Source organism: Archocentrus centrarchus, unplaced genomic scaffold (genome assembly GCF_007364275.1).
Source record: "Archocentrus centrarchus isolate MPI-CPG fArcCen1 unplaced genomic scaffold, fArcCen1 scaffold_26_ctg1, whole genome shotgun sequence".
In the NCBI taxonomy this organism is placed as follows: Eukaryota; Metazoa; Chordata; class Actinopteri; order Cichliformes; family Cichlidae; genus Archocentrus; species Archocentrus centrarchus.
Genome location: NW_022060256.1, coordinates 2225639 through 2249203, shown reverse-complemented (window position 1 = coordinate 2249203; position 23565 = coordinate 2225639). Strand labels below are relative to the sequence as shown.

Below are 23565 nucleotides of genomic sequence, written 5' to 3'. Positions count from 1 at the left end.
TCACCTTGTATTTGCGCGAACTTCTCCTACAGCATTTGACCCACAAACACCAAAATGGCTCAGCATCATTTAGAGACATAGGGCATCTAAAGTTATCGAAGGCTTCGTATTCATTTCAATTGTCTTGTCACACTAGGCCCCTGAAGTTGGCCTTCGTTTGACCAATAATTCCGGTCCTCTTTCCTGCCATCAATCGCACATGCTTTGCCCGATCTGCCCCAAAATGGAATCATTTATGAACACACCTACACTGAATCCATAAGTGCAGAAACCACGTCGATTGATGCCATAGCGCCCCCTACAGAACAAAATGAAAATTTGTATGGGGGTCCACAAAATTAGTTTCTCTGGTATGCATGAAAATTTTTGTACACAATCCTCAGATCCTCCTGGTCAGAAAAGGCAATCAGACCTATGCCCAATTTTGCACGCCACACGCGCCACCACACCGCAAATGTGCGTTGCGTTTATATGGGGAGCCAACAATTTACTTTCTCAGACATGCATGCAATTCGAGACAAACATTCTGTACCCCAGCACGATCAAAAAAGTCAATGACACCCATGTCCACATTCCCACAGGAAATCCGCTAGCTTGGCTTGAAATTCTGTTTTTGCCAATTTTGCACTGTTGGACACCTCGTATTTGCGCGAACTTCTCCTAGGGCATTTGACCCACTAAACCCAAAATGGCTCAGCATCATCTAGAGACATAGGGCATCCAAAGTTATCGAAGGCTTCGTATTCAATTCAACGGGCTTGTCACATGAGGCCCCTGAATTTGGCGTTCGTTTGACCAAAAATTCCCGTCCTCTTTCCTGCCATCAAACGCACGTGCTTTACCCGATCTGCCCCAAAATGGAATCATTTATGAACACACCTACACTGAATCCATAAGTGGAGAAACAATGGCGATTGCTGCAATAGCGCCCCCTACAGAAGAAACTGCAATTTTGTATGGAGGCCCACCACATTAGTTTCTTTGAAATGCATGAAAATTTTTTTACATGTTCTTCAGATACTCCTGATCAGAAAAGTCAATCAGACCTATGCCCTATTTTGCACGCTGCAGCCGTGACCACCACCCCAATGTCAACATGACGTCACTATGGAGAAACCACAACCTTGTCACACGTATTGCGCAATCACTCACGCACTCTTTCTGCACTTTGCTTGCAATTTCCTTTCCCTTATGTACTGGACAAGACTTAATTTAGATTTGTGGATTCAGAGCAACAAGTGCACTAGTGCCCCCTACAGATAGAACAAAAGCATTAGATGGTGAGAATCACATTTAGGTTTTCTGATATGCATGAAAAAAGCTAGAAAACTTCGCAACAGTCAAATAGACAGATTCAACAGTGTTATCATGTCCGTCCTTGCCCAGATTTTCATCTTTTGCCAGTGGGGATTACATTTGGCAGAACAGGTGGCTCTCTGACAGCTTGAAGGGGGATCTCAGGTGGCTCGCAGGTGGGTTGCAGGCTGTTTGCAGGCCAGGTTGTTCGCAGGGAAGGCAGGTCGCAGGTTGCAGGAGCAGCGGCTCTCAGGCGGCATGCAGTGGGGTTTGCGGGGCTCGCAGGTGGCTGGCTGGAGATTTGCGGAGCTCGTAGGTGACTCGCTGGGGGTTCGCGGGGGCTCACTGGCGGCTCGCGCTGGGTTTGGCGGTCGCGCAGGCAGCGAGGGCCGTAAAACGCCGCTTGCGGCTTTAATTATTATTATTATTTTTCTTTATTATTATTATACTTTCTCTCTCTTTGAACCCAAATTTGACCCCCTGAATGTGCACGAAAAGTCACCATTTTTTGCATGGTGGTCAGGTCTGGCGAAAAATTACGTATTTTAATGTCGCCACAAACTAACTCCAAAACACGGCTCCACAGCGCCCCCTGGAAATTTCATTTTTCGGTGCCCTTATGGGAGAGGCCAAATTCAAGTTTGCCCTAGAGTCATGAAATTCTCGTCACACATAGAGCATGTCTGGGCAAACAATAAATCCTCTTGAGGCACCCCTCCATGACCCACAGGAAATCCACCAGGTTGACTTGAAATTTGGCTTTCGCCGAGTCAGCAATTTCGCTCACCTTGTATTTGCGCGAACTTCTCCTACAGCATTTGACCCACAAACACCAAAACGGCTCAGCATCATTTAGAGACATAGGGCATCTAAAGTTATCGAAGGCTTCGTATTCAATTCAATGGTCTTGTCACACTAGGCCCCTGAAGTTGGCCTTCGTTTGACCAAAAATTCCGGTCCTCTTTCCTGCCATCAATCGCACATGCTTTGCCCGATCTGCCCCAAAATGGAATCATTTATGAACACACCTACACTGAATCCATAAGTGCAGAAACCACGTCAATTGATGCCATAGCGCCCCCTACAGAACAAAATGAAAATTTGTATGGGGGTCCACAAAATTAGTTTCTCTGGTATGCATGAAAATTTTTTTACACAATCTTCTGATCCTCCTGGTCAGAAAAGGCAATCAGACCTATGCCCAATTTTGCACGCCACAGGCGCCACCACACCGCAAATGTGCGTTGCGTTTATATGGGGAGCCAACAATTTACTTTCTCAGACATGCATGCAATTCGAGACAAACATTCTGTGCCCCAGCACGATCAAAAAAGTCAATGAGACCCATGCCCACATTCCCACAGGAAATCTGCTAGCTTGGCTTGAAATTCTGTTTTTGCCAATTTTGCACTGTTGGACACCTCATATTTGCTCGAACTTCTCCTAGGGCATTTGACCCACTAAACCCAAAATGGCTCAGCATTATCTAGAGACATAGGGCATCCAAAGTTATCGAAGGCTTCGTATTCAATTCAACGGGCTTGTCACATGAGGCCCCTGAATTTGGCGTTCGTTTGACCAAAAATTCCCGTACTCTTTCCTGTCATCAATCGCACGTGCTTTGCCCGATCTGCCCCAAAATGGAATAATTTATGAACACACCTACACTGAATCCATAAGTGGAGAAACAATGGCGATTGCTGCAATAGCGCCCCCTGCAGAAGAAACTGAAATTTTGTATGGAGGTCCACCGCATTGGTTTCTTTGAAATGCATGAAAATTTTTTTACATGTTCGTCAGATACTCCTGATCAGAAAAGTCAATCAGACCTATGCCCTATTTTGCACACTGCAGCCGTGACCACCACCCCAATGTCAAGATGACATCATTATGGAGAAACCACAACCTTGTCACACGTATTGCGCAATCACTCACGCACTCTTTCTGCACTTTGCTTGCATTTTCCTTTCCCTTATGTACTGTACAAGACTTCATTTAGATTTGTGGATTCAGAGCAACAAGTGCACTAGTGCCCCCTACAGATGGAACAAAAGCATTAGATGGTGGGAATCACATTTAGGTTTTCTGAAATGCATGAAAAAAGGTAGAAAACTTCGCCACAGTCAAATAGATAGATTCAACGGTGTTATCATGTCCATCCTTGCCAAGATTTTCATCTTTTGCCAGTGGGGATTACATTTGGCAGAACAGGTGGCTCTCTGACAGCTTGAAGGGGGATCTCAGGTGGCTCGCAGGTGGGTTGCAGGCTGTTTGCAGGGCAGGTTGTTCGCAGGGAAGGCAGGTCGCAGGTTGCAGGAACAGCGGCTCTCAGGCGGCATGCAGTGGGGTTTGCGGGGCTTGCAGGTGGCTGGCTGGAGATTTGCGGAGCTCGTAGGTGGCTCGCTGGGGGTTCGCGGGGGCTCACTTGCGGCTCGCGCTGGGTTTGGCGGTCGCGCACGCAGCGAGGGCCGTAAAACGCCGCTTGCGGCTTTAATTATTATTATTTTTCTTTATTATTATTATTATACTTTCTCTCTCTTTGAACCCAATTTTGACCCCCTGAACATGCGCGAAAAGTCACCATTTTTTGCATGGTGGTCAGGTCTGGCGAAAAATTACGTATTTTAATGTCGCCACAAACTAACTCAAAAACACGGCTACACTGCGCCCCCTGGAAATTTCATTTTTCGGGCCCCTATGGGAGAGGCCAAATTCAAGTTTGCCCTAGATTCATGAAATTCTCGTCACACATAGATCATGTCAGGACAAACAAAAAATCCTCTTGAGGCACCCCTGCATGACCCACAGGAAATCCACCAGGTTCACTTGAAATTTGGCTTTTGCCGAGTCAGCAATTTCGCTCACCTTGTATTTGCGCGAACTTCTCCTACAGCATTTGACCCACAAACACCAAAATGGCTCAGCATCATTTAGAGACATAGGGCATCTAAAGTTATCGAAGGCTTCGTATTCATTTCAATTGTCTTGTCACACTAGGCCCCTGAAGTTGGCCTTCGTTTGACCAATAATTCCGGTCCTCTTTCCTGCCATCAATCGCACATGCTTTGCCCGATCTGCCCCAAAATGGAATCATTTATGAACACACCTACACTGAATCCATAAGTGCAGAAACCACGTCGATTGATGCCATAGCGCCCCCTACAGAACAAAATGAAAATTTGTATGCGGGTCCACAAAATTAGTTTCTCTGGTATGCATGAAAATTTTTGTACACAATCCTCAGATCCTCCTGGTCAGAAAAGGCAATCAGACCTATGCCCAATTTTGCACGCCACACGCGCCACCACACCGCAAATGTGCGTTGCGTTTCTATGGGGAGCCAACAATTTACTTTCTCAGACATGCATGCAATTCGAGACAAACTTTCTGGACCCCAGCACGATCAAAAAAGTCAATGACACCCATGCCCACATTCCCACAGGAAATCCGCTAGCTTGGCTTGAAATTCTGTTTTTGCCAATTTTGCACTGTTGGACACCTCATATTTGCTCGAACTTCTCCTAGGGCATTTGACGCACTAACACCAAAATGGCTCTGCATCATCTAGAGACGTAGGGCATCCAAAGTTATCGAAGGCTTCGTATTCAATTCAACGGGCTTGTCACATGAGGCCCCTGATTTTGGCGTTCGTTTGACCAAAAATTCCCGTCCTCTTTCCTGCCATCAATCGCACGTGCTTTGCCCGATCTGCCCCAAAATGGAATCATTTATGAACACACCTACACTGAATCCATAAGTGGAGAAACAATGGCGATTGCTGCAATAGCGCCCCCTACAGAAGAAGCTGCAATTTTGTATGGAGGTCCACCGCATTAGTTTCTTTGAAATGCATGAAAATTTTTTTACATGTTCTTCAGATACTCCTGATCAGAAAAGTCTATCAGACCTATGCCCTATTTTGCACGCTGCAGCCGTGACCACCACCCCAATGTCAAGATGACGTCACTATGGAGAAACCACTACCTTGTCACACGTATTGCGCAATCACTCACGCACTCTTTCTGCACTTTGCTTGCAATTTCCTTTCCCTTATGTACTGGACAAGACTTAATTTAGATTTGTGGATTCAGAGCAACAAGTGCACTAGTGCCCCCTACAGATGGAACAAAATCATTAGATGGTGGGAATCACATTTAGGTTTTCTGAAATGCATGACAAAAAGGTAGAAAACTTCGCAACAGTCAAATAGATAGATTCAACAGTGTTATCATGTCCATCCTTGCCAAGATTTTCATCTTTTGCCAGTGGGGATTACATTTGGCAGAACAGGTGGCTCTCTGACAGCTTGAAGGGGGATCTCAGGTGGCTCGCAGGTGGGTTGCAGGCTGTTTGCAGGGCAGGTTGTTCGCAGGGAAGGCAGGTCGCAGGTTGCAGGAGCAGCGGCTCTCAGGCGGCATGCAGTGGGGTTTGCGGGGCTCGCAGGTGGCTGGCTGGAGATTTGCGGAGCTCGTAGGTGGCTCGCTGGGGGTTCGCGGGGGCTCACTTGCGGCTCGCGCTGGGTTTGGCGGTCGCGCAGGCAGCGAGGGCCGTAAAACGCCGCTTGCGGCTTTAATTATTTGTTGTTTTTGCTGTCATGGAGCTCCTGATCCAGCCCAAGGCTCTCTATGAAGACGAGGAAAAACTCCCCCAGAGGCCAGACTGATGAGGAAGAAACCTCGGGAAAGGCAATTCAAAGAGAGATCCCCCTTTCCAGGGACGGCCGGTGGGATCACAGGAGCTACATGTCAGCCAACAGTTCAGTTTACATTTGACATGAATCATGACATGACATCAGTATACATTTGTATGCAGTCCCGTCGCCAGATCTCAGTCTTAAGGGGGGCTTGTGCAATCCAACAGGGGGGCACCACTATTATTAGCTTGATTAGTGATCTGGCTTGGGTGGGCGGGCCCAAGCGTATCAGTGGGCGGGCACGGCCCCCTAGGACCCGCCCATAGCGACGGCTCTGCTCCAAGAATATTAATATATCGTCCGCGAAGAGTGACAATTTATGTTGAGCGTTTGTTTCATCACATATTCCCTGGATCCTGGGGTTGGACCGAATCAATTCTGCAAGCGGCTAAGCGCGAATAACGAGGGTGACAAGGCGTCTCCTTGTCGGGAGCCACGCCCCAGCGGGAAAAACTCCGAGCAATGTCCATTAACCCTAGCTCTAGATCTGGGGTTCTTGTAAAAGACTTGGATCCATCTAAGAAAGGTGTCATTGAAGCCCATTTGTTTGAGTGTCCGCTCGGTCAAATGCCTTCTCAGCATCAAGACTGAGAAGCATTGAAGGAGCATCTCTCTTTTGTGCCAACAACTGTAAATTCAGGGCCCTCCTCACATTGTCAATTCCCTGTCTTTGTGTTATGAAGCCAGTTTGGTCCGGTTTTACAAGCTTTCTTATATACATTTGGATTCTATTGGCAATAATAGAGGTGAGTATCTTTTAATCAACACAGAGAAGACTGATTGGCCGATAGGATGTGCATAGTGTTGGGTCTTTTCCGTCTTTATGAATGACACTAATTATAGCTTTAGACCATGACTTGGGAGGGTCCCCTTCTGTCAGTGCGTCAAGTCAAGTCAAGTCAAGTTTATTTATAAAGCACGTTTAAAAACAACAGCAGTTGACCAAAGTGCTGTACATTTAAGATAAATAAAATAACTTAAAACACAATGTAAAAGAGATAGTTAAAACAGGAAGCATAAAATTATAAAAACAAAAATAAAAAGAAAAGAAAACAACATCAGTAATGTATCCAGTACTCATTTTGATTTAAAAGCCAAAGAATAAAAATGGGTTTTCAAACGAGATTTAAAGATGTCAACTGTAGGGGAGGTCCTGATGTGAAGGGGCAGCTCGTTCCATAATTTCGGAGCAACGACTGCAAAAGCCCGATCACCTCTATGTTTTAATCTTGACCTCGGTACAGTTAAGAGCATTTGCTCAGCAGACCTCAGTGATCTGATGGGAGTGTGCAGGCTTATAAGATCAGAGAGGCAGGTAGGTGCTAACCCATGCAACGCCTTAAAAACAAATAATAAAACCTTAAAATCAATTCTAAAACAGACTGGTAACCAGTGTAAGGATGCAAGTATGGGGGATATATGGTCTCGTTTATGAGTGCCGGTTAGTAATCGTGCTGCTGCATTTTGAATCAGTTGCAGACGACGAAGTAGCGACAGACTGACACCTGAATAGAGACTGTTACAGTAATCGAGTCGAGATGAAATGAAAGCATGGATAGCTTTCTCAAAATCCGTGGAACAGAGAAATGGCTTCACCTTTGCAAGCAGACGAAGATGGAAGAAGCTAGATTTGATGACGGTATTAATGTGCTTGTCAAAACTAAGATTTGTGTCAAGGATCACCCCCAAGTTCCTTGCACAGGGTTTATTATATATCTTTAAGGGGCCAAGGTCATAGAGGTCAGGGGTACCAAACACAATGACCTCGGTTTTCTGCTCATTTAATTTAAGAAAGTTTTGAGCCATCCATGTTTTAACTTCCTCCAGACAGTCCAGTAAGGCCTTCAAAGGACTCACTGAGTTTTTTTTCAGTGGCAGATAGATCTGCGAGTCATCTGCATAACAGTGGAAGGGGATGCAGTGTTTTTTAAAGACTGAACCCAAGGGGAGCATATAAATTGAAAAGAGGGCTGGGCCAAGAATGGACCCCTGGGGCACCCCACATGAGAGCAGGCTTTCAGAGGAAGAAATCTCTCCCAGCCTAACTGTAAAACTTCTGTTCGTTAAATAGGATTTGAACCATTTAAGTGCAGTCCCTTTAATACCAACAAAGTGCTCCAGTCGAGATAAAAGGATACCATGATCTATGGTATCAAAGGCAGCACTAAGGTCTAAGAGTACTAAAATGGCAGAGTCCCCCAAATCAGTAATAGTTAAAAGGTCATTTAAAACTTTTAAAAGTGCGGTTTCAGTACTGTGATATGCTTTAAACCCAGACTGGAATACTTCAATAACACCATTTTGGTCTAAGAAGGTCTGGAGCTGAAGGAGGACAACTTTCTCCAAGACTTTTGAAAGAAATGGCAGTTTAGAAATTGGTCTGAAGTTGGATAAAATGGTTGGGTCAAGGTTTTGTTTTTTAAGAATAGGTTCTACCACAGCGTGTTTAAAATCAGCAGGGACACAACCAGAATTAAGACTGCTATTGATAATAGACAGCACATTCTTTCCCACTGTGTAAAAAACATCCTTTAGTAGGTGAGATGGAATAATATCTAAAGGACATCTTGTGGGTTTCAACTGGTTGACTACTTCATTCAGCAGTGAGAGAGACACGGGCTCAAAGTGGTCAAAGGTAGTAGCGGTTATTGTGTGAACAGATGGGTCGGTGACAGGAGGGATAATATGAGACCTAATATTAGCTATCCTATCAACAAAAAATCTTAGTAATTTTTCACACACAGCTTTAGACGCAACAAGAGGAGGAGCACCGGGAGGATTTAGAACAGAGTTAATAACAGTAAATAAAATGCGTAGCTTTGCGTAGTTATAAACCCTCACCAAAATTGGGGTTAGTTCATGTGCATACATTTTGTAATATTCTCCAGGGAGGCCATCCACTCCCGGGGATTTATTATTCTTAAGTCTGAGGATACTGTCTCGGATTTCTTCCCCTGTGATAGGTCGTGTCATAACATCTGCTTCCTCACTACTCAACCTGTTGAGGTTGATTGAGTTAAAGAATTGCTTAATTTTTTCCAACTTCTTTGTATGTTTTTCTTCCTTGTAAAGTTCCAGGTAATACTTGGCGAATGCTTTTGTAACATCCTCAGGATGACTAGAAAGTCCCCCAGTGCATTTTAGCTTATAGACAACCCTGTTCGATTGTATTTTACGCATCTGAAAGGCTAGCAGTCGGCTAGTATAGGACTGTTTCTGACATGAACATTTAGAAACTCAGCTGCTAACAAAAACAGATATACAGATAAGGGGCATCCCTGTCGAACCCCTCTTTGGAGGCTAAACCTAGGAGATAAGGAAGTTTAATGCTGCTATTACCTTCTGCATACAAAGTCTGTACACATCTGTTGAAAAACTCATCAAAACCAAATCTTTTAAATGTAATGAGCATGAATTCGTGTTCTCTGGTGGTTTCACATTCTCATCACTAGATGACTGTAGTTGTAATAGAAGTCATCAATAACACTGCGGAATCGGATCTCTTTGTGTCCGTTTCCATCCGGAGGAAAATTCGTGTTGCACCAGCTGAGGAGCAAATTATTTTTTCCGTAAGAAAGTTAATGAGGTGTTTAAGAACGTGGTCGCATTTAACTGCATGATACGTATCACAAATTCCCGTTTGTATTTTGAATTGCATAAAAGAAAACCCGGATTCATCGGAGCTTGTGTGTCTGTGTGAGGAAATCTGGAGGAAGTTACCTGTGGTCAGAAACTGTGAGTTCATCTGAAACACCGACGCGCTTCTAATGCTGCGCATCAGCTGTCAGCTCAGCAAGTATTTCATTTTAGACACTTAGCGTTAGTTTCCCGCGTTGCCCAGGGCTGGGATAGAAAGGTTGGACATGAGCTCTGCGTCGGATAACTACGTGTCTGTCAGGCTGCTGTTTTTAACGGGGACGCCTGAATCCGCCGCTGCCCGTTTCACTTCAGTATGCTTCAGCTGATTAAGTGTGCCTTAGTTTTATTTACCGCTAACTTCGTAGTGCATAATCCATCACACAGTTTTCGATAACTCTACCACTGTGCTCCTGAGGGGGACCGAGGTTGATGGGATGCTTAAATGCAGCGAATAAGGATTAATTAAGAATATCATACGTCGTATCCTTAAACCAGCTCTTAATGTCGTGTTTCACGAGTTACGTGTGAGTCCGTGTATGTACTTCGTTTCGTAGTGTTTTGGCTGGGAGACACAATGGATGAAGAACCAGAGAGAGCCAAGCGCTGGGAAGGGGGCTACGAGAGGACATGGTAAGACTGCCCAGCTGTGCAGATTTGCAGTGAGGTATGTGTCGTCATTCAGTGCATTATTGTGGAATATGTGTATGTACTGTCCTTAGGGAGGTACTGAAGGAGGACGAATCAGGCTCACTCAAAGCCACAGTGGAAGACATTCTGTACCAGTCCAAACGGAAAAGGTGTGTGTGCAGATAAAAATTTTTTTATTATTATTCTTAGGACTTCAGAAACACAGTGTAGGATTTTTATTTATGTTTTGTATGTCTTCTCTGTTGTGATGTAAATGAGACATGTTTACACCTGTTAGAATAATTGCTGAAACAGAACAATTTTTTTTTACACTTTTGATTCCATTAAGAAACTAATCATGTTCCTTAACTCATGCTTTGCTTGCTGCCTAGGGTGATAGAGAGCCATGGACAAGTGAGGCTTGGAATGGTGAGTGAGTTCGGCAGAACCTTGTGAGTCACTCATTTCCTACAACACTTCAGTTTTTCTGTTTGTGACTGCAGACAAAGTAATGTTTCAGTACTCTGAAATAAAGAATAGAAAATGTACAGGCAGGAAACAAATTATTATAACCCCATGAGTTAGTTAAGGCTGGTCAGGTGACCCTGAATCATCCCTTCATTATGCTGATATATTTGAAACACACACACATACGTACCAGCCAAAAGTTTGGACATGCTGTCTCATTCATTGAGAATCAATTGTAAATTAATACTGAAGTCATCCACACTATGAAGGGACACATAAGGAATCATGTAGTAAACTTAAAAGTGTTAACAAACCAAAATATGGTTTACATTTTAGATTCTTCTAAGTGGGCATCTTTTGCTTTGATTACAGCTTTGCACACCCCCTTTATTCTCTCAGTCAGCTTCATGAGGTCATCACCTGAAATGGTTTTCCAGCAGTCTTGAAGGAGTTCCAAGAGGTGCTGAGCACTTGTTGGATGCTTTGCCTTCACTCTGCAGTCCATCTCATCCCAATCCCTTTAGACCAGGTGATTGTGGAGGCCGGGTCATCTGACGCAACACTCCATCACCTTCTTGCTTGGTCAAATAGCCTGGAGGTGTGTTTGGGGTCCTGTTGAAAAACAAATGATGGTCCTACTAAGTACAAACCACATGGGATGCCATGTCGCTGCAGAATGCTGTGGTAGCCATGGTGGCCTTGGATTTTGAATAAAGCGCCAACAGTGTCACCTGCAAAACACCCCCATACCATCACACTTCCTTCTCCATACCAAACGGTGGGAACTGCTCATGTAGAAACCATCTGCTCACCTTTTCTGCATCTTACAAAGAGATGGCATTTGAAACCAAAAGTCTCAAATTTGGACCCATCAGACCAAAGGATAGATTCCCACTGTTCTAATGTCCTTGTGTTCCTCGGCCTGAGCCATTCTTCCTCTTGTTCTCCTTAGAAGTGGCTTCTTTGCAGCAATTCGACCATAAAGTTCAGATTCAGGCAGTCTTCTCTGAACAGTTGATGTTGAGATGTGTGTGCTACTTGAACTCTGTGAAGCATTTAGGTGGGCTCTCATCTGGATGCTGTTAACTTGCAGTTTCTGAGGCTCTGATGAGCTTATCCTGTGCAACAGAGGGGGCTCTTGGACTTCCTTTCCTGGGGCGGTCCTGATGAGAGCCAGTTTCATCATAATGTTTGATGGTCTTTGTTACTGCAGTCAAGAATACTTTCTTGAAATTTTTCAGATTGACTGACCTTCATTTCTTAAAGTAATGATAGACTGTTGTTTTTCTTTGCTTCGTTGCATAGTTCTTGCCATAAAATAGATTACATTACTCAAATAGGACTATTTACTGTATACTAACTACCTCTTCACAACACAACTGATGGTCTCAAACACATTAAGAGGGCAAGAAATTAACTCTTGACAGGCACAGCTGTTAACTGAAAGCCGTTCTAGGTAAATGCCTCATAAAAATGTCAAGCTGTACAAAGCTGTTATCTAAGCAAGAGGTGCCTACTTTAAAGAATCTAAAATGTAAAAGATATTCTGGTTTGTTTTTTGTTTACTAAATAATTCCATGTGTGTTTCTTCATAGTTTGGATGACTTTTGTATTAATCTACAATGCAGGCAAGTTTTAAATAATGAAAAACCACTGAATTAGAAGGAGTGGTTAAACTTTTGACTGGTACTATAAAGCCCCAACAGTCACCCAACAGGGTGCTGGATTTGGGGTGAAACCCTCCATGCATTGTAACAAGCTTTCTTGTCTTTCTGTCAGTGGATTCTGTCTCCTCCTTTGGCCAGCCTATTATCCCAGCAGGGTATTTGATGACCGGCAGGATGTAGGTGTTGATTGCCCAGATCTTGTTCTTCTCATTCAGCTGACTCCTCAGGACTTGCCTTACTCTCTGCAGGTATGTGGTGGTTGCAGCTTTGACATCAAGGTGTATGCCAGGAGTGAGGGAGACATTGATTGATTGATCCATTGATCCACACCACATGGATCAACAACAACATCGGAATGTCATTCGGACCGGAGAACTGCAGTCAGATGATAATAAAGAGAGGGAAGGTAGTCAGATCTGAGGGTAAATGGTAAATGGACTAGCTCTTATATAGCGCTTTTCTACTCAGTATGAGCACTCAAAGCGCTATTACAACATGTTTACATTCACCCATGCACTCCCATTCATACAAGCACTTCCATATGTACTAAGCTAAGTGCTTTTTTTAATTAACTATCATTCACACACATTCATACTCCGACGGGATGGTCGGAGAGCAACTTGGGGTTAAGTATCTTGCCCAAGGATACATTGGCATGTAGCCTGGGGTAGCCAGGATTCGAACCGCTGACCTTCCGATCAGTAGGTGACCTGCTCTACCTACTGAGCTACAGCCACCCCACAGGGTGTGCACTACCAGAAGGTAACATTGCAGATGCTGAGGACAGCTACAAATATCTTGGATTCATGAAGAGGACACTATGAAGCTGCAACCGCCAAGTGCCTGCAGAGAGTGAGGCAAGTCCTGAGGAGTCAGCTGATTGGAAAGAACAAGATCCAGGAAATCAGCACCTCGGCTGGCCAAAGGAGGAGATGAAAGCCACTCGCATCAACACAAGAAAGCTCTTTGCCATGCATGGAGGGTTTCACCCCCAAATCCAGCACCCTGAGACTGTACGCTAAGCAGAGGCTGAGGACTAGTCATTCAACTGTGTGTGTGTGTGTGCGTGCCTGCATGTACTGTAAGGTCTTTAGGGTGCACTGTAAAGTGCCTTGAAATGACTGTTGTGTGGTGTAGAAATAAACCTGATTTCTCATTCGGTTCAGGTTTATTTGCATCACTTTTTTCTGGTAGTGCAAACCCATGGCCTCCAAGATGTCATGTCAGCATGGGATCTGCAGCACTTCATGTATTTGTAGACAAAATACCCACAGAGACTTCTGGTTACTATTGTGTGTAATATAAACTTTTTAAAAGATTTGAGACACAAAGGTGAAGATTTTTAAAGGTTGTCCTGTGCTTCAGATGCGTCACCTGTATGTGGTGATTGACTGTTCACGAAGTATGGAAGACCAGGACTTGAAACCAAACCGGCTCACCTCTGCTCTGAAGGTAAACTCAGTAGCAGACCCACTCACTGTACACCAGCAGCCATATGATGGTGACTGTCTGTAAACTATGCTCTCCTCTCTCCTTTCATCCTCAGCTCATGGAAGCATTTGTTGATGAATATTTTGACCAAAATCCCATCAGCCAGGTATGTTCATGACTTTTGTGCGTATTTAATAATAAACTGTATGAAGAATTTGAATTTAAATGACTGATAGAGCTGCCCCCTCACACTGTATCAATTGTCTACCTGTGATCTACAGCAGGGGTGTCAAACTGAGTCACAGGACGGGCCAAAATTGAAGACACAGTCTGAGCAGCGGGTCGGACAGGAGGAAAAAAAAAAAAGAAAAATCAGCAATATGAATTTGAATGGCCATAATACAGCAATGTTTTCCTCAACACATTTAATAAAATATAAAATTATATTTTTCTTCAAAAATAACATCAGTGAAAATGAAAATATTTCAAGCTGATGAAAATTTGCGATTTTTTCAGGTAAAAACTGTGATGTGAATCTCTGCGTGTCAAAGTCAGAAAAACGCTGGTAAACTGCGCTGTGTTTCCAGGTTATCAGCAAAAAGCACAGCTGCAAACACAGAGGTGGAGACCTGCTCTGATTTTTATTTATTGATTGATTTATTTTTTTGGGCAATCACACGCATAATCACGCGGCCCCGTCCCTGAAGCTGCAGGTTTAACACATTAAGATGCTTCCTTATGTCGCGGAGAAAGGCGACTCACACAGACACCTTTCATCCCAGAGACCTGCTCAGTCTTTTCCTTTACATTCTTGTAAAGGGATCACCTTGTCCGTGATCCTTTTACCTCTTATAAAGTTCACTGTCTGTGTTCCCGCAGTGATGCACTGTCAGCTCACCTGTGCAGGTCTCCCTCTGCATGTTCTTCCCGTATCTGTCCCACCAATTCGCACTTTCCCTCGTACATCACAGGCAAGGAAAAGAGACAGAAGGTGTCCCTCTGATGTCAGTGATCAGGTCCTCTGCCTTGCCTGTTTTCCACTTTTCATTTGGCCATTTTGGGGATCAGGCTGGCTTAAATGTCACTGTAAAAAGTGCTGACCGACGTGTCTATCTGCTGATCACTGATCAACGTGTCACTGGCAATGCAGGAAATGGGATGCGCGGCAGCTGTTGCAGTGCATTGTGGGATTTGCAGGGCTACTAATAATAGCTGATGAGTGACTTCACTAAATGAGTTGTTTTGGGATTTTTTGTTTGTTTTCTAGGTTGGTATTATCACCACAAAGAACAAAAGGGCTGAGAAGCTGACTGATCTGGCAGGTAATAATTACAGAGATACTGAGGTAAACTTCTTTTTCACAGTGGTCTCTTTAAGCCACAGAGATGAATCAAAGATGTTTGATTTGCCATTAAACCCATACAAAAATGTTGCAGTGCAACAGTGCTAATGATGGCATTGCATATGTCAATTAGTAGCAGAGAGCATCATTATATCAGTGTTAAACCTTTTTTTTTTTTTTTACCTTTATATCATCTATTTTCTAACCCTAATGTACTGTGATGTGTTGTTTCATTATCACCAGGAAATCCAAAGAAGCACATTGCTGCTCTGAAGAAAGCAGTAGACACTGTTTGTGTAGGAGAGCCATCTCTGTATAATTCCCTCAACCTGGCCGTACAGACCCTGAAGTAGGTTCAGCCATGTCATTGTTTTCATTTAGCTTCTGTAATAAGAGGACTTCACTGAGCTGCTGATTGTCTCTGTGTGAAGGCATATGCCTGGACATACAAGCCGGGAGATCCTGATAATCCTCAGTAGCCTCACCACATGTGACCCAGGCAACATCTATGAGCTGATCAAGGTGAAGTCACTCCCTAGTCTTTTTTTTTTTTTTTTTTTTTTTTTTTTTGAGAGACCGGTTATTAGTGTCAGTTGATTACCTGATGGACAGTTCATCTGAGAATTGGTCATTCTCAGGTCCAAAGACATGACTCGGTCTGTGCTTTGATCTGTGATCTTTCTGACTTAACTTCAATAGTTACCTCTTTCAAGCCATCTACATGTCTATTTGACCCCATTCCTACAAGACTGCCCAAAGAAGCCCTACCATTAATTAATACTTTGAAATGAAATATGATCAGTCTATCTCTGGTAATGGGCTACGTACCACAGGCCTTCAAGACAATTAAACCATTACTTGAGCGAGCTGTCTTAGCTAATTATAGGCTAATCTCCGACCTTCATTTTGTCTCAAAATTCTTAAGAATTAGCTGTAAAACAGCTAACTGATCATCTGCAGAGGAACGGTTTATTTAAAGAGTCTCCGTCAGGTTTCAGAATTCATCACAGTACAGAAACAGCATTAGTGAAGGTTACAAATGATCTTCTTACAGCCTCTGACAGTGGACTCATCTCTGTGCTTGTCCTGTTGGACCTCAGTGCAGCATTTAGACTGTTGACCATAAGTTTATTTTAGAGATTAGAGCATACTGTAGGTATTAAAGGTACTGCACTGCAGTGGTTTGAATCATATTTATCTAATAGACTCCAATTTGTTCATGCAAATGGGGAGTCTTCACACACTAAGGTTAATTATGGAGTCCCGCAGGGTTTTGATCAAGCTTATAGTTGGGGCTGGATCAGGTGACCCTCCTTTAGTTATGCTTAAATAGGCCACAACTGCTGGGGGGCTTCCACTGATGCACTGACTGTTTCTTCTTCATTCACTTCTTTTCACTCTGTTTATACATCACTCTGCTTTTAATCATTTGTTATTATTAATCACTGGCTCTCTTCCAGAGTGTGTCTTTTGTCCTGTCTCACTCCCAACCAGTCCCAGCCCCTCCCTGGTTCTGCTGGAGGTTTTTTCCTGTTTTATTTTGTTTTATTGTTCTTATGTTACTGTTTTATTCTGTAAGGTGACCTTGAGTGTCTTGAAAGGTGCCCACAAATAAAATGCATTATTATTATAGGGGTAGCTGTAGCTCAGGAGGTAGAGCAGGTCACCTACTGATCGAAAGGTCAGCGGTTAGATTCCTGGCTACTCCAGGCTGCATGCCAATGTATCCTTGGGCAAGATACTTAACCCCAAGTTGCTCTCTGACACAGCCGTTGGAGTGTGAATGTGTGTGAATGTTAGATAATTAAAAGCACTTAGCTTAGTTAATATTGGAAGTGCTTGTATGAATGGGTGTGCATGGGTAAACGCGTTGTATAAGCGCTTTGAGTGCTCAGACTGAGTAGAAAAGCGCTATATAAGAACTAGTCCATTATTACCATTATTAAAAGGGGGGTTTTTCCTTCCCACTGTCGCCAAGTGCTCGTTCATAAGGTTTTGATTGATTTTCTCTGTATTATTGTAGGGTCCTGACGTAGCTTTTGTTGTGATTTGGTGCTATATAAATCTAATTGAACTGAACTGCTCCTTCCCCTCTGTCAGACCCTGAAGTCTCTAAAGGTGCGGGTATCCGTAATCGGCCTGTCAGCAGAGGTCCGGGTGTGTACGGTGCTGACCAGAGAGACAGGCGGCTCGTACCATGTGATCCTGGATGAGAGCCATTTCAAAGAGCTGCTGATGCTACATGTCAAACCTCCTCCTGCCAGCTCCTCATCTGAATGCTCTTTAATCCGCATGGGTCAGTATGTTGATGTCATCTCCATCTCTTGGTATTGAATCAACTCATCTCCTGTCCCTTTGGGCTTATTAGGACTTTATCTTTAATCACAATTATCAATAAATGCAATGGGACTAAACTGGTAACACACAAACAGTGTTGTAATTCCTGTCTTTGGTAAACACACTGAGTTATTACTCACAGCGTAGTCTGGAAGTGAGCTCTTGACTTTTACATCAATGTGAGGGATTTTGGTTCGGTCATTTATATGAAACAGATTTCATCAATATTTATGTGATGTTTTGGTTCTTCAGGCCATGCCACAAAACATGAGTTATGTTAATGTCAGGATTCTCACCAAGCCATTCCTGAACCACTATTTTCTTCTTTTGTAACTGTAAGCTTTTTTAACTGTGTGCTTCTTCTAAGCTTATGTGAAAGGCTCTGTTCAGGGTTTAGTGACAAAAGCATCATGCAGAGTAACATTAACCTTAAATTTGTCTTGAAACCCTTCTGTGGGCTTTTTTCTTTTGTTGTTATATTTTGAAATAATTTCTTTAAAAAATACTAAGATTTGGAAGAAAGCTCTTCATTGTCATTGAATATTCTTTTCAAACCCACATGATGTGACCCCTGTGTTTGCTCAGGTTTTCCTCAGCACACCATCGCCTCTGTGACTGACCAGGATGCCAAGCCTTCATTCAGCATGTCGTAAGTAAAAATAGCATTATTGTAGCCATGTGGCTGAGACTTTGTTACATTTGTTGAAGAAGAAGAAGAAGAAGAAGAAACAGCCTTTATTGTCCCACAGAGGGGAAATTTGGGTGTAACAGCAGCCGCAGTTATTATAAATATAAATAAAGATATAATAATTCACACTATTAAGAAAAGAATATATATAAAATCAACAAACAATATTAACCTTAATACTACTAATAATAATAACACTATATACAATGTGCATGATGTGCCGGACTATTTACAGTATACAGTTGTTGTGGTGCTCTTTGTTTTTCCAGTCATTTGGACAGCAGTGGAGATCCAGGTCTGTCTCTGGGAGGATACTTCTGTCCACAGTGCCATGCCACTTACACGGAGCTTCCCGTGGAGTGTAAAGTCTGTGGTATGTCTGATGGGAGCATTCATTCTAAGATCAGATCACAACATTTACTTTTGTTGTGCTTTGTGCACACGTAATGAAGCTTTGACTGGTCTGTGTGTGGTGTTCTGTGTCCAAGGTTTGACTCTGGTGTCAGCCCCCCATCTGGCCAGATCCTTCCATCACCTTTTCCCCCTCCAAGCTTTTATAGAGAGTCCAGTAGAGAAGCTCCAAGGAGACAGGTATCTCTGTCACTCACACAGTGACATACAGAGGGTATTTCACTGGATATCTTTAACTGTTTTGGTTTGGTTTCAGGTTCTGTCAAGCATGTCAAGGAGAGCTGAAGGATAAAAGTGTAAGTGAAATGGCTGAACGTGTGTACAGGGCTGAGCGTGGTGTTTTTTTTCTTGTTGTGCTTATAAACTTCCAATTTTACTCACAAAAGTCAGTTTATTTGCCAAAGTAAACTGACTTCACTATTTGGTATATAAATTCAGTGATTTATAGAGGTTTACCAGTGTTTCCGAACCAGGGTTATGTGGATAACTGAACGCACTAATGTTACAGAGAAGTATTTGGAGATGGTTTAAATAACAAGAACTGTGATTAAAATATCTCACAGATACATCTACAAATTAGCGTAATGAATTTTTTGGTATTAGTCCTTTTATGTAGCTGGAGAGCTTGGACTCCTTTGTCTCAATTTATTGACTCACTCAAAGAGCTTGAATGATATGGACAAATATACACTATTGCCAAAAGTATTCACTCAGTCACCCATCCAAATCATTGAATTCCAGTGTTCCCATCACTTTCATGGCCACAGGTGTATAAAACCAAGCACCTAGGCATGCAGCCTGCTTCTACAAACATTTGTGAAAGAATGGGTCGCTCTCAGGAGCTCAGTGAATTCTGGTGTGGTACCGTGGTTGGATGCCACCTGTGCAACAAGTCCAATCATAAAATTTCCTCACTACTAAATATTCCATAGTCAACTGTTAGTGGTATTATAACAAAGTAGAAGCAATTGGGAATGACAGCAACTCAGCCACGAAGTGGTAGGCCATGTAAAATTTCATAGCTCACAAATGTGCTTCTGGAAGAATCACCAGAGTACCTGGCTGCAGGCAAAAGGGGGCCGCCATACCTCAACTCTATTCGGGACCTCCACAGGAAGTTGTTGTTCTAAACCGGAAGGCATGTGACTTTTATGGCGGAAGTGGGTCTTCTTCGTGTGCTTATTCCCCGTGATGTAGCCGGCTGGTTTAAAACAATCCGTCGGCTTTATTTTATTTTTACAGTTCGTTAATTTACATTTTCAGGTCGTTTAACCTTATGTTCGTTTCTCAATAAATTCTCAGTAATGAGTTGCTGAGTCACTTTGACCTAAGGCCAGTTTTATTTATCCAAAAGTGTCAGAAATCAAAAATTTCCAATAAATATTATTTGGGTCTGATTATTAATTTCATTACTGACCATTTCAATCAATATTTAGTGCAGTGGTGTTCTTTGCCGCTCAGTTCAGTGAGCATGTACATGACATCATTTTTTTATTTTTCCTATGGAGTGATCTTTATAAATTAACATGAGACACCTCTTTTGTTCAGAGTCAAATTGACCCTGTGACTTAAAATCCAGGCAAATGAGCCATACAGATGATTGGATTTTTGAAAATACAATTTGTTTAAGCACTTCTTTTTTTAGCCTGAAATGAACATTAATTTATTTATTACTTTTTGAGCTCGTTTGGAAGACATATATTGCTTGAATGGGCACTGACCTCTGAATGCCACTAGCCTTTCTTTCTTTGCTATTTCATTAGGGCCTGGGTTATAGGGTAGTGGCAGTTGCTCTTTCCACTTGTCCCACATTCTCCTAATACTGCCAGCTTGTCTCTCTTATTTCTTATAGCTCTTGACTTTCAAATATTAAAAATTAAAATTCTCCACACATTGTGGCACAAAATAAAGCCCCGCCCGTCTTTCCATCCCATATTTTGACTGTTGATTCATCCTATCATAGACCCCAGCCAAGATAACGACCCTCAAATATGCATGTAAATGTCATTTCAGGATAAGAAGTCACAGCTGTGGTTCAGAGTCAAGGAGATGGAATACTGTGGATTAGTGTACATTACCATGTGATTGTTATCCTTGTTCTGTTTTTGGCTGAAACGTCTCAAAGTGCACAAAAGAGTAATGCAGTAGTGGCAATAATGTCATGACAGAGGCTAAGTGCTATGGTGTTTGGCATCAGCAAGATTGCCCAGTTACTTTGTTTTCACATTGTAATAGCTAAGTTTAATTTTAAAGTTATTTTAAATATTAATTTAACAGGATTTAAAGGCAACATTCAAAAGTCTTGATGATTTAACTTTAGAAATAAATACGGTCTGATGATTTATAGCTTGTGAAATCTCCATACTACACAAAGTTGTTAACCATACCGTTATGTGTTTGACCCATTTACAGTTTGAAGTTTGTTTTTTAGATCAAGTAATTTTTGCTGTTTTTACGTTGGAGGTTAAAGGGGTCTGAAGTGTGAAATACTATTTGTTACTTTGCAAGTGTGAGACACACTATACTGCCAAAAGTATTCGCTCAAATGCCTTCACTCACATGTGAACCTGAGTAACATCCCATTCTCAATAGGATGTTGTTATGATGTTGATCCACCCTTTGCAGCTATAACAGCTTCAACTCTTCTGGGAAGGCTTTCCACAGGTTTAGGAGAGTTTATGAAAATTTCTGACCATTCTTCCAGAAGCACATTTGTGAGTTCAGACACTGATGTTGGAGAGAAGGCCTGGCTCACAGTCTCCACTCAAATTCATCCCAAAGGTGTTTGTGTTGGAGTTCACTGAGCTCCTAAGAGCGTCCCCTTTCAGGGGTGAGTGAATACTTTAGCAACAGTGTATGTGAGATAAAACTGTCTGCAGAAAACATAATGAAGACAGTGGCAGTGGGTCATTCCCAACTCAATACAGAAAATGATAAATAGTTTGACAAGTTTTGCTTCATTCTAAATATTTATTTATGATCCCATAACATCCAAACTGAAACAATTTAAAGAATGAACAAGAAACCACAACAAACAGTTAAAACTGACTCCTGCTGGCCATCACCACCTCCACCTGTAGCCGGGTCAGACCTTGCATTGCCAAGAATTTGATGATGACCTGAAAAATAAATAATCCAGTCATACCTTGTGGCACTCACAACTTCACTTTCATAGTCTCTAAAGGGACATTTGTTTTGCAGCCAAGCAAGCACAAAAACAAAACTGTTACTTTTTACAGCCTCCAGTTTTAGACAGTCACAATTTTCCACACTACCTAAGAGAACAGCTCATATTGAGGTTTGATTTTTTTGCTCCAAGCTGCCATTTTTCCCCCCAAAATGTTTAAACTGCTAAGCAATTCTTGAAGAAATGTAGGTATAAGTAAATGCAAGTATGTCAGTCAAATGTTTGAGTTTATCTTTATCCTCTTTGTGTGATACTTCATATACATATTTAACTGGTAAATGCCACAGTACCTCGTGTTTTCATTTGAATCTCTGCGTCCACAGTTAACTCCTCTCTCAGATGCTCCTGCACAGTCTGTATGCAGCCAGCCTTTGCACACATGACACTGGACCCACTCCAGTGTTTCATCTGGGTCTAAGTGTCTGCAACATAAAAGACATTTTCTGTTTGAAATTAGACACTGCCCAAAAGTTATCCTTGGACTGTGTTGTGGCTGCCTGTGTATATGAACAACATCAACATCAAAGAGTATATTTGTTTCCCAGATAGTGAACCATATGATGTACCCTGTGAGTTTTCGCATGTCAACATAGTGGCTATATATGTTCCTCCCTCTGCTAGCCCCACACAATCCACTCTGCCATAAGCCTGGTTGCAGACACAGCACCCGAGTGCAATTGTAAAATGTTTCAGTTTAAGCATCTTTTCTGTTTTTTTAATGTCCTGATGTGAATTGAATATGAGGTTTGAAATTTATAGCGTTCAGTTTTTATTTACAGTTTACATAACTTTTTTGGAACTGGGATTGTAAACAGTGCCGACATCTACTGCCTCTACTGGAAGTCCCAAAAAACTTTCCACTAGAGGATAAGTCAGCAGACTACCTGATGATTTATGGAATTAAGCACTACATATTTTGACCTACAGGTGGTTGATGGGTTTTTGACATTTTGGTGAAATCAGGGATTCGTCTTCAGCCACTGTGACAAATTGGCATCTGCTTGATTCATTTTGACATTTTTTACAAGTGTCCCAATAATCTCTTTATCTGCCTTTTTTTGATCTGCTCTCTTTTCAGACATTCAACTGTCCATCGTGTCACAGTGTGTTCTGCGTGGAGTGTGATCTCTTCATCCACGAGTCTCTGCACTGCTGTCCCTGCTGTATTCACAGTCAGACTGCTCCCTGAAGCTCAGACAGAAAACAGATCGAGCCTTCATAGATAGGATGAAAATGAGGCATGCATGTTTTTCAGTACAAATGATTCCGATGGAGCTTGTCATTGAAAGCTTTATATCTGAAGACCGGCACAAAATATGGGATCATTTTAGTTGATCCATCATTTGAGGTGAGCGGGTGCTGCGATGGACCAAAGCTCCTATAATTACCTGAGCTACTGCATTGTTTTCCTTCTGTCATAAAGCACATCACTGTATTATATGTAAGAAATCATTTGTGTGCATTGTGAGAACATGGTTCTATACTATAGTTCTGTGACATGATAGCTAAACTTAAAGCAGGTGTGGACTGTATAGTTTGGATTTAGGGGCTTCACCCACCCCTCAGTCATTTAGCTTTTTACATAATACAGTAAAAACCCTACACATGTAGGACTGACTTTGACTCACTATGTTTAAATGTGGCAACTTTTCAGCTAAATGAATAAAATATCTTTTTACCAGTAGAGTTATTCCTAACAGTACAGAGAAGGCTGCTGTGAATAATAAAGGGTCCCTCCACAAGGTGGCAATGAGGTAATGATAAGTTTCGCTGTCGGAA

The 23565-nt window shown here is 42.5% G+C and overlaps 1 protein-coding gene across 3 annotated transcripts; it reads left to right on the top strand.

Annotated features, from left to right (window-relative positions):
- Positions 1-9510: 9510 nt before the first annotated feature.
- gtf2h2 (general transcription factor IIH, polypeptide 2) lies at positions 9511-23470 on the top strand. Of its 3 annotated transcripts, XM_030723638.1 has the most exons (16): positions 9511-9558; positions 9653-9724; positions 10183-10258; positions 10348-10425; positions 10648-10684; positions 13756-13842; positions 13937-13987; positions 15089-15143; positions 15407-15512; positions 15595-15685; positions 17264-17459; positions 18086-18149; positions 18458-18561; positions 18677-18779; positions 18856-18895; positions 22865-22975. In XM_030723638.1, exons 3-16 carry the CDS (start codon positions 10203-10205, stop codon positions 22973-22975), a joined length of 1179 nt encoding a protein of 392 aa, XP_030579498.1. In that variant the 5' UTR covers positions 9511-9558; positions 9653-9724; positions 10183-10202. The 3 variants fall into 3 exon arrangements, with proteins under 3 accessions (XP_030579498.1, XP_030579497.1, XP_030579499.1); XM_030723637.1 differs by having other exon boundaries at positions 9526-9724; positions 22865-23470; XM_030723639.1 differs by lacking the exons at positions 9511-9558; positions 9653-9724 and having other exon boundaries at positions 10225-10258; positions 10648-10707.
- Positions 23471-23565: the final 95 nt, after the last annotated feature.